The sequence below is a fragment of the Typopeltis vanoorti genome, chromosome 4 (genome assembly GCF_054136105.1).
Source record: "Typopeltis vanoorti isolate ZY-2024b chromosome 4, IOZ_Tvanoo_1.0, whole genome shotgun sequence".
Taxonomy (NCBI): Eukaryota; Metazoa; Arthropoda; class Arachnida; order Uropygi; family Thelyphonidae; genus Typopeltis; species Typopeltis vanoorti.
This window is the reverse complement of record NC_143552.1, coordinates 8139410-8153017: the sequence shown is the minus strand read 5'-3', so window position 1 is coordinate 8153017 and position 13608 is coordinate 8139410. Positions and strand designations below refer to the sequence as shown.

Below are 13608 nucleotides of genomic sequence, written 5' to 3'. Positions count from 1 at the left end.
AAGTCGATAAATAGCATGTGCGGTGATTCATCTATTTTTGCTCAGGAAGCATGTAGCCAGTGGAAACAGAACTTGTATAACATTTTTTTTTGTTCCGGTGCTCTTTTGCCATTGGTTTTTTTGCCTTGCCACCACCTTTGCTTCACACAGTAGTCATAGTGGATGCTTACACATGACTGATTTTTCACCAGAAAGATAACTGATTTGATGCACTATAAGTACATACAGGTTGTGCATAAGTAATCAGCTCCTTAGTACCTGCTGTTAAGATTAATGTTTAGTGATTCATTTAAATAAAAAACAGACTTACAATAACAATAAAAAATGCAGGAGTATAAGTAGGAAATAACCTGAAAGGAAATATTCAGTTGTTTGCTGATGATGCAAAATTAGGTAGAATAATAGTTAATCAAGGTGATGTGGATAGCTTGCAGGGACGATCTAAATAGGCTTTCAGTATGGGCAAAAGTTAATGGGTGTCAGTTTAATATAGAGAAATGTTATGCATTTTGGGATAAATAGATTACAAACCGTGTATCACATTGATGCCATTGCTCTCCAGTAAATAGATGAAGCTAGAGATTTCAGGATGGTGGTAGACACAGTTAAAGTTTAGAGGACACACAAGGCTTGTTCAAAAAAAGACCGAACTTTTTTTTGATTGGAAAGGCATTGTATTATCAAATTATCATTTGATCAGATGACCACATAAACAAAGAGTTGTACCATGAAGTTTTTGCAAATTTGAGGGATACTGTGCACAGGAAGAAGCCTGAATTGTGGGAAAACCAGACTTAGATGTTGCACCACAACAATGCGCTGGCTCATGCGTCACTCCTCATCCACAGTTATATGGCAAAACATCAGACATCCGTTGTACACCATCCACCCTATTCTCCTGACAGCCCCAGCACACTTTTTCCTGTTTCCCAAACTTAAAAGGAAGTCGAAACTTTGAAAGGACATCATTTCAAAACCGTACAGGAGATTCGGGAGATTCTGTATCATCACAGAAAGTGCACTCCAGGAAGCATTTCAACAATGGAAGAAATGTTGGGAATGGTATATACTGCAAGTAGAGTGAACTACTTTGAAGGGGACAGTGCTTAAAATGTTGTAAAATGAGCAATGAAGTCTTTATAGCAAAAGTTCGGATTTTTCTTTTTCTTTTTTTTTGGAACACACCTTGTATTGCTAAGGTAGCCCATAAGATTACTTGGCTATTGAAGAACACATAAACAAGTAGTGATAAGGAAGTTATTCACTTTATAAGGCCTTATGTCCACATCTGGATTACTATGCTCAAGTCTAGTCCCCTGGGTTTTTTGGGGGATGAGGAAGCAGTGGGGAGGATTCAGAGGCGAGTGACCATGATGGTGAGTGTCCTGTGGAATGTTCCCTATGAGGATAGATTAAAGGTGTGTGGATTGCAGAAGTTGGTTGATAGGAGAAAAAAGAGGGGATATAATAGAAACATTTAAGTTGCTCAAAGGGTTTTATAGCATAGGATAAGTCTTCAGAATCCAGTGAGGTGCCTATATAATAATAATAATAGTTCATTGTACACTTCACATCAATTTTTTGGTGAACAGCTACCACATCAACTAAGGAAGGTTAAAGCAATAATGAAAGATTGTGTTCGTCATGCATATCAACTGTTAATATTACACACAATACAGAAAAACAGTGATTTCATAAACAGATACAGGACATTTCTGGAGATAGTTTTAGAACTCTAAAAGGCCTGCCATCACTGGCAATTGCAGAAACTAAAGAGTGAACTAAACTATGTAAAGAAGCTAGCATTTTCCATAATTAATCCTCTTAAAAACAAAGTCCATTTTTTTAATGAATTCAATACAATAAATTTTAATACTATCAAATAAAGATTTTAGAACCAACGTAGCATAATTAAGCATAATACAAAATAAAAAATTAATAAATCAGAATTCTTCACTGCAATATGGTATCACCTGATGGGATGGAGATTACTGCAACAATGTTTCCTTTGATTCAAATAGAAAATAAAATAATCAGAGCTATAGCCATTACTGATACCTTTGCATATTCAACTAGTGACCTGTTTGACATTTAACATTTTGTCATTACAGAAACTTTCTATATAATTGTATACTATATGTCAGAAATAACAACAATTTTTTTTTTGTATATAATGTAGACTATGGTTTACATTGTGGCTGGAACTTGCTGGTAGTTAACAAGACAAAGAATTTTTTTTAAATCATTTGAGTACTTAGCACCAAGCAGCTACAATAAATTACCTAATGAATCAGGTCAGTTATACTTTTAGAAAAAGTCTGAGAAACTGCCTCAAGGGACAAAATGTTGACTTCTGTTTTAAATATATATTATAAAGATTACTCTAAATTTTAAAAATATTATGTCTCAAGTATTTTCTGTATATATTTGTGTGTCACCATACATACATACAATAATTTAATTTTTTAGTGACTACACTATCTACCAATAACTGTCTGGACACTTTAGAAATTTACAATTGATTCCAGCAGGTGAACCCTAATATCATGTATGCCCACCTTTGGCTTTGATCACCTCCTGCACCTTTTAAAGGAGGCTTTCTACCAATGTGCAGTAGAAATCAGGTGAAATGTTCAATGGGGTTGAGGTCAGGATTCTGCAGAAGGCCAGAGCAGTCAATTAACACTGATCTCTTCATATCATTCCATAACAGCTGCAGCTTTATGGCATGAGGCATTATCATCTTGGTAGTAACATGGGTCCACTCCATTAAAACTCCACAGTGTAGGCAGTACTTGATTATCCAGATTATTAAAGTACTGAGCTATCTTCATGGAACCACGGACAATGACAGTGATCCCACTCAAAACCAGCTGAATGTACTGCACATCATTACTCCTCCACCACCAAACTTTACTGTGGGTACAACACACTGTAGTAACAAGCGTTCACCAGACTGCCTCCACACCCTGTCATCAGATTGGAAACAAGTGAACCTTGATTCATCGCTGCAGAGTACCGTTTTCCGCTGGTCAATTGTCTAGTTTACACACTCTTTGCACCAGGCCAGATGAGCCGCCTTGTTCATTGTTGTGATGTTCAGCTTGTGTGCTGCAGCTCTGTGTTGGAAACCCAGTAAATGGAGTGCTTTTCATACAGTATTATTACTCACCATGGTGGTATTGGTGATCTGGAACTCATCACCAATGGTCTGTGCCAATTTTTGTGTACCATCCATTTTAACACCCTCCTGTCCCTGTCAGTTTTCGGCAGCTGTTCTGGGTGTTTTCCTGCACTAGTGATGCCAGAACGTCTTCATTTGGTGATCACATTGTCAACTATTGATTTTGGATACTCCAGTTGAGCGGCAATGACACATATGGACATGCCACAAATGTGACAGCCCACGGTGACACTTCTCTTAGAGCCACTGAGTTTACATCATGTTGCCATACCATCTGTATTCAACTGCTACAATGAAATACTGCTTCCTACTAACTATACATTGGTTTTTTTATGTTATTAACAAATCTGGAATGTTCCATAACTTAAAATAACAGGGGTGTTCAAACAATTATTGGTAGATAGTGTACATTGCCTACACTGTATTTTCATAGTAACCAGTATGGCTATGGCCCTTGGTTACATTATACAGCTCTTTCTAATCTATTTCTATTTTCTGTTCTTTATTCCTAAGTCTTTTCTTTTACTATCAATCTCTATATTTCCACTTGGAAAGTAATTATAGGATATACGTCTGACTTTCGCAAATATTCTCAAATTCATGCCTAACAAAACCAAATCAATCATGAATCATGCCTATGATGTGCATGTCCAACTAACTACACACTTTTTTTTTTTTATTAATCAATACAATACCATGATACTTACTGTAGGTTATGAAAAGTAAATAAGAGTTCATACTCACCCTCTGTAATTTCATCATCTAGAGTACCCTTGACTTGAGAAAAACACCACTGAATTTCTCCATTCCCTGAAATAATTAAATCCATAACTGTCACTTTCAACACCAGAAAATTGAGAAAGCTAAATGACAAACATACACAATATCTAAGATATATTGCTAAAAAAAGTTAAAAGAATAAACCACCTCATTAGTTGTATTCTGACAGAAAAACAGTTATGAACATGAATAAATCCAGCGTTTATTATTATTATTATTATTATTACGGGTATCTCCATGGAGTCAGTAGACTCATCACGGGAGACCCAAACTAGCAAAACAATATCTGTCATATCTCTTCTTGAATTCATTTACAGACGAAGAGCTCACAACTAAGTCAGGCAATGAATTCTACTCATTCACCACCCTCCAGGCAAAAAACCTTGTTCTGACACCTTTGTTAACCATACTCTTCTTTAATTTCCAGAGATGACCTCTTGTTCTTCCATCACTATCACACAGCTGAAACATTTCACCTGCATCAATCCTATAAAAAACCTTTTAGTAATTTGAATGTTTCTATCATATCCCCTCTTCTTCGCCTATCAACCAATCTCTGCAATCCACAAGCTCTCAATCTATCAATGTAGGGAGCATTTTTTATATCACTCACCAATTTGGTCACTCTTCTCTGAACCCTCTCCACAGCCTCCTCATCTCCAAGGAATCCTGGTGACGTTTACATTCATCTCATGTTAGAAGTTCAATGGAGGGGAAACAACAACACTATTTTCTATTCAATAAATTTAGAAAAGTATGAAAAATAGCATTTAATTCCTCAATATTTCACCTCAGTTACAGAAACATTGTCAAGGAATACAATGTGAGACTTGTCAACACACACAAAAAGGCAGCCCAAAACTAAGTAAAACATGGATGAAAGCCTAGTCCTAACTAGGTGAGGCACCCTCTATGGATGCCTATCAGCAGCCTAGGGTGTCAACTGGGATCTTGAAGTATTAGTGTTTCCCATATTTTGGGAATTTTTATGCAACCATATTTATTCAAATTAGGTTCATTTTTGAAGCAGCAGATTCTAAAAACAATCATTCTCTTCTAAATTTACTGTGATAAAACAAGGTGGTGTTTTTTCAATTGATTCTGTGAGCTGTATCCAACACATGGTCTGTAAGGCCAGATTAACCATAGTCATGACTGCACATATATTTTTTTATGTTTTTCCATGTGGATGATAATTGATCTTCTTGTGTGTCTGTAGTAGACCAACTTGAAGGAACAAGGAATCTATATACACCCAGAACTCAGAGAGGAGGAAGTTTGTCTTTAGTGGGACAGATAAGGGTAGCTAGTTTTAAGTAAGGCTTATAAGTGGTGCAAAGATTGTATTTCATTAAGTTTCTGGCTATTTTTTCTGATATGCCTTGGGCATAGGGGATGCTGATAGCATTACTGAATTCTTTCTGAGGACTGGAGGGAAAGATTATTATTATTTTTTGATACTGTGGGAACTGTAGCCATTAAATAAAAAAAAAAAGTGTGGCATATATGATTGAGTTCTGCTGCAAGACACATCTCATTGGAACAAAGGTTATTGACTCATGGGTTAGTGTTTTAATGCCACCATGTTGTTGAGAGGTGATGTTTGTGAATGTATCTGCCTGTGTGAGTGGATTTCCTGTATACATATCGTGACCAAATAGGTTTGAGAGGAACTGAATCAAGAGGTTGTTTTTCAAAATCTTCCACAAAAAAATAAAATAAATTAGAAAGGGGAGTGAGAGGGGTGGGGTACTCTGTATCTGTTTATAAATTTTGTTCTTCCAAGGGAAATAACCAGAATGGATAGCAAAAATAAAGAGGTCTTGATATCAAGAGGAATAATTTTTCTAAAAACGATCAGGTTTCGTTGAAGGCACGTTGGAAAACAATGAGGCAATGTCACTTGGATATCAGTATCATTAAAAATTAGATTTTCAATAAAACTTTTAAAATGGAAAGAGTCTGCATGATATGTTATGACCAATAAGGGAGGAGGGGCAAGAGATTCTGCTAACTGGATAACTAATAGAAAGGAAAATCAGTAGTATCTGCTATGGATCTCAAAGAACTGGATTTATGAATTTTAATGAAGTTGTATATTCTGGGAAGGGGGGGGGGGAACACAACTGAAAGGTTTTAAGCTTTTTTTGTGTGTGGGTAGGCTTTTTAATTTATTGATTTGTAATTTAGCAGGATCATAATTTAAAGGTCTATAGGTGGAGTGGTCTCTAAGAATGATATCCATTTCCTTATTGTATTCACTGGCATTAAAGATGATGGTAGCACTTTCCTTGTCAGCCATGGTGATGACTATGCTGTTATCTTTATGTTATTTTAGTTTATTTAATACTTTCCTAGCACTGTTTTACTCCATTAAACTTAAGCACTTAAGCTTAACAAACCAGAGTGTATATCCATGCACAAATGTTTAGTTACACATTTGTGTAAAAACTATCACACCAGTAGATGATCGACTTATATGTGTTTCTAGTCATCTGTTTGATGTTGTAATCATCAACATTTATGCACCAACAGAAGATAAGATGGTGTCAAAAATAAATTTTATGAGGAACTAGCGAGGATATGATTCTTTACCTGATCATTGCATAAAATTAACCATGGGTGATTTTAATGCTAAAATAGAAAAAGATACAGACCAAGAGTAGTCCCAGAAAGTCTGCATGGCATTAGTAATAACAATGGGATTGGAACTATTCATTTTGCATCCTCTAGAGGGCTTACAGTTAGTAGTACAACAAACTTTCCCAGAATAAAAATCCATAAACAAACTTGGATCTTCCAAGATGGAACAGGAGACAACCAAATAGATCACGTAATGATAAATAATAGACAAAAGACATGCATAAAAAAAAATGTCGTACTATAGATGAACTAATGCAGATACTAATCATTACTTTGTAATAGCACATTTCAAGCTAAAGCTCTGTCAGATGGAGAAATGTTAACTGACACAGAAATACTAATCAATATAATATTGAAAAATGTAGGATACAAACATACGAAGACAATACGCAGAAAAGATAATGCAAAAAATACAGCATTCAAACCATCATATACCTGAGAGAAATACAGACAATAAATGGACACAAATCAAAAATATTATTCATTGTACTGAAGAAATCGTTCAATTCACAAACAACAAAAAGAAAAACCAATGGTTCAATAATGTGTGTAAAAGAAATGTAATAAGTTGAGGTTAAAATTGCTAAAGGACCTATTACCAGAAAATACTGAGAATTATAGGACCTGCAGGAATTTAACTAGTTGTGTTGTTGTTGGTGGTGTTGAAGAGCTTCTAGATATGACCATGGATCTGTAGAACTGCTTTGGCAATCTGTTCAACTTTGATGAGTACAGCTTATCTCTAGGGTTATTGTCAATTTTCTGTAGAGCAGCAGCAATTGTTGGACAAAAATAGATATGGGCAGGTGTTAGTTCAACTCCTGGACAGTTCTTGCATGTTTCATAGCTTCTCGTAATGTCTGGCTGTATTTTTATGCCTTTAAAATGTTCCATCCTTAGTCTGGTGACGATTGTGGTTATTTCTCCATTTTCATTAATTTCACTGATTTCATTCTTCTTCTTGATGGTTTGTTTTAACAGTCTTATTTTGGCAACAGAGTTAGCATCAGCTAGTGATAGTGGGTATAATTTCTGAGGTAAGTACCTTGCTTCTTTGGCTAGTCTGTCTGCTCTTTCATTGCCTTCAATATTTACATGTGCTAGCATCCATTACAGTGTACAGTTCTTATTTTTCAAATTTAAAGTTGTTAGTTGTTCATGAATTTGAACAACTTGAAGATGAAGAACTTGGATGTGGTGACAGCCCAAGACAGGAAGGTGTGGAGGAGACTCATAAGAAACAGTGACCCCACTTAAGTGGGAGAAGCTGCAGAAGAAGAAGAAGAAGAAGTTGTTCATGAATTTGCTGTGCGAGTTTCGTTTTTCCATTTTTTAATGCCTCAAGTGCAGATTTTGAGTCGCTGTAGATGGTTATTCCTTCTGTAGTGTTTATTACTGGATTTGAGAGATAGAACTTGAGAGCTGCTTGTATGGCTGTTAATTCACAAGTGAAGTCTGAAGCTATTTTGCCAGCTGTGGTTTTGATTTGTTTCCTTGCCTTCAGGTAGAGGTAGAAATCCTCTGATCCTGCTTGGTTGAGTGCTTCATCAGATGATCCACCAGTGTAGGCAATGACATGGTCTAGATTATCTAAGTGATGTATAGCATCAAGTACTTATATTTTCTTGCTGTGAATCCTTTTTTTGAACGTTCTAGGAGATTTAAGTTTATCTTTGTGTTTTTTTTTGGTAGAATAGTGAAAGAAATGGCTTTTTTGCTTATTTCAATGGACAGGTGTTCTAAGTCTATCTGTTTTCTAATTTCATGATCATATTGTAAAGTAGATGATCTCTTTTCTCTAGATTTTCTTGTCCAGGCATCAAAAGTCATGAGCGAGATGTGATCCTGTGGTTGGCTCTTGATTCTATTAGTGAATATAACTGTGGAGAGTTTCTTCTGTCCTCTAATATGTGAAGTCCACACTCTTGTTGAAGTTTTAAATTATTTGTAGATGAGACTGCAATATAATAATTTTTGCTGCTCTTGACTGTACTCTGTCAAGTTTTTCTTTTGAGCTAGTAGAAGCTGGAGGCAGATTAATTAGATATGACAGTGGGTCATATGAGTGCCATATATGTTCATTTTAGAAATTATGGACTTTACAATTAAAATAGTTATAACTATTTTAATTTCCCCTGACCTTCATATTAAGGTCATCATCTAGAGTATATACAAATATACAAGGACAAGCTGAGTTACATTTCACACAGTATGCTAAAGAAACAATGATTAGATCACTGGTTATTCTACTGGCCTGACCTCTAGTGGAAACAAAAATACAGATAAAATTACAAATTAATTATTTAAAAACTACATCAAAGCTAAATTCTATTTAACTATCTATAAGAAAGAAACATTCTTTCTTATAGTTTTCTTACAGTAACAATGATGTCCTATTTTAAACATTACAACTGTTATACTAGATTTAGGATTCTGGATTATCTACAGTCCTGTTTATAGTTAACTTTTAGGGAGAAAGGTTCTGTGGGTAGAATATGTGCCTTCCATATGCTTGGGATTTTTAGACCATCACTATTATTCAGATTGGGGTGGCTGATAAGAATCTCACAGGCTTCCTTAAATTTGCATTCATACCATGTTTTGATGTGATGTAAACTGGTGCTTTTCCAGTCAATTCTGCAGGGCTTGATCAGAAAGGCCAGCTTTATCATAGTTATATTTAATGTGTCGTTTATGTTCCTTTTGTCTGATAGAATTGTGCATCCTGTTTTCCCTATATATGGTAGATTACAGATGCAGTAAATATGGTATACTCCAGGATGAGCCAGTGGAGGGAGTGGGTCTTTGGATGAGTCGAGTAAGCTTTTTAATTTTGCAGGAGGTCTAAAGGTGACTTTGAGGTTGTATTTCTGTAGTATTCCATTTATTTTATCTGATGTACCTTTAATGTAAGGAATGGTTATAGTTTTATTGTAGTGGTTTTTATCTTTGTTTTTTATTGAGGTCTTGTAGAGAATTTTGTTAATAGTATTTTGGCTGTAACCATTTTTTAGAAAAGTATTGCTGGTAACTTTAAATTCATCTTTCAGCGCTTGTTCATTGGAGATGATCTTCAAAGCCCTGTTTTTTAGAGTATTAATGACACCTAGTTTTTGTGTTGGGTGGTAGTAGGAGTTTATGTATATATATTGGCCAGTATGTGTCGGTTTCCAGTAAACAATGAAGGAAAGAAGAGGTGTGACAAGTGTGTCTAGAAACGGAAGTGTGTTCTGTTTTTCAATCTCCATTGCGAACTGTATGCATTTATGTTGTTTGTTTAGTTGGCTAAGAAAAGTGTCTAGTGTCTGGTGGCCATGTGGTCAGATTGCAAAAACATCATCAATGTATCTAAGCTAGACTTTGGGTTTTAAAAGAGAGGAATCTAGAGCATATTGCTCAAAATGTTCCATATAAAAGTTAGCAATAGTGGGAAATAATGGCGAGCCCATGACTGTGCGTTCTTTTTGCAGGTAGAAAGCGTTTTGCCATACAAAATAACTAGACCGTAATACATGTGCAAAGAGTGCCAAGATATCTGGAGGGAATTTGTTCTGTAAAAGAAGGATTGTGTCATTGATTGGGACATTCGTAAAGAAGGTAGAGATGTCAAAACTGACTAATAAATCATCTTTTTCTAATGTAATGTAATGTCTTTGATTATGTTTATGAAGTGTTGTGTGTTTCTGATTTCACTATGGGTCATGCCAGTAGAATAACCGGTGATCAAATCATTGTCTCTTTAGCTTACTGTGTGAAATGTAATTCAGCTTGTCCTTGTACATTTGTATATACTCCAGAAGATGACCTTAATATGAAGGACGAAACATCAAGAAATTAAAATAGTTATTTATAACACAGTTGTAAAGTCCATAATTTCTAAAATGAATGCTGATCACCATGCAACACTAAAAGAAAGGATGCCGTATATGTAGTTTTGAGTCTCTTTGGTTTTGCACCCCACTTTGTTCCACAAAACCTCTTGATGATATTAAGCTTTTTAAGAGCTTTATTAGATTCATGACTTATTTTTTACGGTATTAACAACACCACACACACACACACACACACTTTTATCACAAAGATGTTTTATTAACACTTATACTTCGCTGATTTTCAACTCAGCATCATCAGAGCAAAACACTTGTATACAAGACAGTGAGTGAGTGAAACAACATAATTGCAAAAGACCTAAAGTCCTATTTTTGGAGCTCTCTAACGAAAAAAAGCAGCTATCCAGGAGTTTTTCTTAGGATAACCATTTCCCAAATTTTTGGCAAATTAATGCAACCATGTTTGTTAAGGTTGGGAAAATTCTTCAAAGCCATTGCTGACTCAAAAAATAATCTTTCAGATCTATAACAACTTCTAAATAGCACATTCGTTTTCCTCCATCTAATCCTGTGTGAAGGAGTGTCCAAAGCATGGTCTGCCAGTCCCGGCTTGCCATAGTATAGCGAATGTTTCTTTCATGTTCTTCCAGGCAGATGTTCACTGATCTTCCCGTTTGCCCATAATAGGCCAAGTCACAGTCACAAGGAACTTCATACACTCCTGGGTGTGCTAAAGAGTGAAGTTTATCCTTAGGCGAGCGGATCAGAGTTGCCAGCTTGACATGAGGTTTGAAAGTGGTGTGAAGGCTATGTTTCAACAATACTTTTACTATCTTTTCCGATGTACCTCTGATATATAGGGAATAGAAATGGTCATGTTGTATTCTTGAGTATTAGGGGAGGGCAGAGCAATGGGCCTATGTAGTATTTTATCTATTTTATAGGGATTGTAGCCGTTGGCTAAGAATTTATGGCGCAGGTATTGGAGTTCAGTGGTCAGAGCTGTATCGTTAGAACAAATGGCTCTGGCTCTGTAAGTGTTTTTAAAATGCTGTACTGTTGGACTGGATAATGATGCGATTGTTTATGTAGGTATCTTCCTGTGTGTGTGTGTAGGCTTTCTGTAAATAGAAAAAGATAGTGATCCATCTGAAAGGCGGGTGACTAATGGTAAACAATTATTTGATTCTTTTTCTACTGTGAAGTGAATTTTGGAGTGTTGACTGTTTAGGTAGGTGACAAAAGCATCCAGTGTCTTGTCCATGGGGCCAGATGGCAAACACATCATCTACATAGTGTAACCACACTTGTGGCTTGTATGTAGCTGTGGTAAGTACTTTGTTTTCAAAGTGTTCCATGTAAAAATTTGCTAACGGGGAAGAGAGGAGGGAAACGATAGCAGTACCATTAATCTTTTTGTAAAATTTTCCTTCCCATGTAAAGTAACCTGCATTCATGGTAAATTGAAATAATTCAAAAATATCAGGGGGAAATTTAGACTTGATTAAATCAAGTGTGTCAATAAGTGGTACATTGGTAAATAAGGAGGTGACATCAAAACTAACCATTATGTCTGAATCTTTTAGAATTAGATTTTTAACCAGTGTTTTGAAATGGACTGAATTTTTTACAAAAGTAGAGGAGTTGCCAGTAAGGGGGGGGGGGGGGGAGTGACCTGGCTAAATGCCGAGCCAGTTTATATGTGGGACTATCTATGCTATAGACTATGGGACGTAGGGGGATATTAGTTTTGTGGATTTTTGGTAATCCATAAATACGGGGTGGTTAACATGAATTGGTTTTTTTTCCTGATGATTTCTTTGGGCCATGATGTCACTTTTTTCAGTAATTTTCGGACTTTTTTCTTTTGAGACATCGTAGGGTCTCGACATATAATTTGATATAGCTTTATTAGATATATTTGTAATATGAGTTGTAAATCTCAGTACAGTATCTAGGGTTGGACCCAAGTATTTTGGAGACTGTTTTTTCAATTTTGGTATTATTTGGGGGTTGTTATTGTGTCTATTTTTTCTATCAGTAGAGAAGATGCTCAGTTTTTTCTGGGTTTATCTGTAATTTAAGTTCCTTTGCCCATCTTTCTAAGCCTTTTATTAAATTATTTAGGACTTTTTTTTTTTCAGATTGTTGAGGATTACTGCTTGTGTGCCAGATTGCTATATCATCTGCATAGCAAGCTATTTTTGTGTCATTTATTATGTGAGGATGGATACTGTTCATATAGATGAGAAATAGGAGTAGGCTTAAAACAGAACCTTGTGGGACTCCAGCCCAAGTTCGATGCATGTTGGAATAAATTCCATTAACTTTTACTTTCATTATTCTTCCATTCATGAAATCTGAAATCGAAATTAATGCGTTCCCCTTATTCCAGTATCACATGCAATTTTTATTAACTTTTATCTCCAAACGCGACCAAAGGCAGCTGTGATATCCAAGAAGATTGCTATTGTCTTCTTTGGTGGTTTTTCTTGAAAGCCATCTATTACTGATTGGTAAAGATAAAATAACTGATCTTCTGTACTGTGATGAGACCTGTAAGCCGTTTGGTAGAAGTTGATCTTGTTATTTTCTAAGAGCCAATTCATAAGTCTGGTATGTATTATTCTTTCATTTAGTTTACAGAAAGTGCTAGTCAAAGTTATTGGTCTCCAGATTTTTGGTAGTTTACCTGTTTCCTGGAATACAGGAAGTGTTAAATATCTTCAGAAGGCAGTTTTTCGCTATTTCTCCCATATTTTTAATCGTATGTCCGGAGATAAGATCAATACCGGGTAATTTCTCAGGGTCAATTTGACTAATTGCTGTTTCTAATTCTGTCATTGTGAGGTCCAGAATAAAGGTGTCTTCAGAAGGATAGGTTCTGGATTGTATTAGCAGATATTTTGCAATTATCCTGCACTTTGTCTTCTTTATTGTATTGAAGTTTGATTACTTTAGAGTAATGTTTGGCTAGTATATTTGCCAGCTATTTGTTTGTTGCTGCTGTATCAATTCCTGAGGAGATTGAGTTCAAAGAGTGGTCAGTATCTGAAAGTGTTGCATTATTTAATAATCTAATACAGTGTTGCAAGTCTTTTCTTGCAAGTCTATTGGTCAATTGCAGAATTCTTCCAAGTTTTTGTTTGCAGTTAGAAATTTCTTCTATGT

At 35.6% G+C, this 13608-nt stretch overlaps 1 protein-coding gene across 1 annotated transcript in view; it reads right to left on the bottom strand.

The window, feature by feature from the left end:
* Positions 1 to 13608, bottom strand: part of tws (protein phosphatase 2 regulatory subunit tws) — a 508363-nt gene that overhangs the window by 441120 nt on the left and 53635 nt on the right. Inside the window, exon 2 of the mRNA XM_090390994.1 lies at positions 3929 to 3994. Within this exon, the coding sequence (XP_090247120.1) occupies positions 3929 to 3994 (66 nt within the window). The remainder of the gene's footprint in view (positions 1 to 3928; positions 3995 to 13608) is intronic.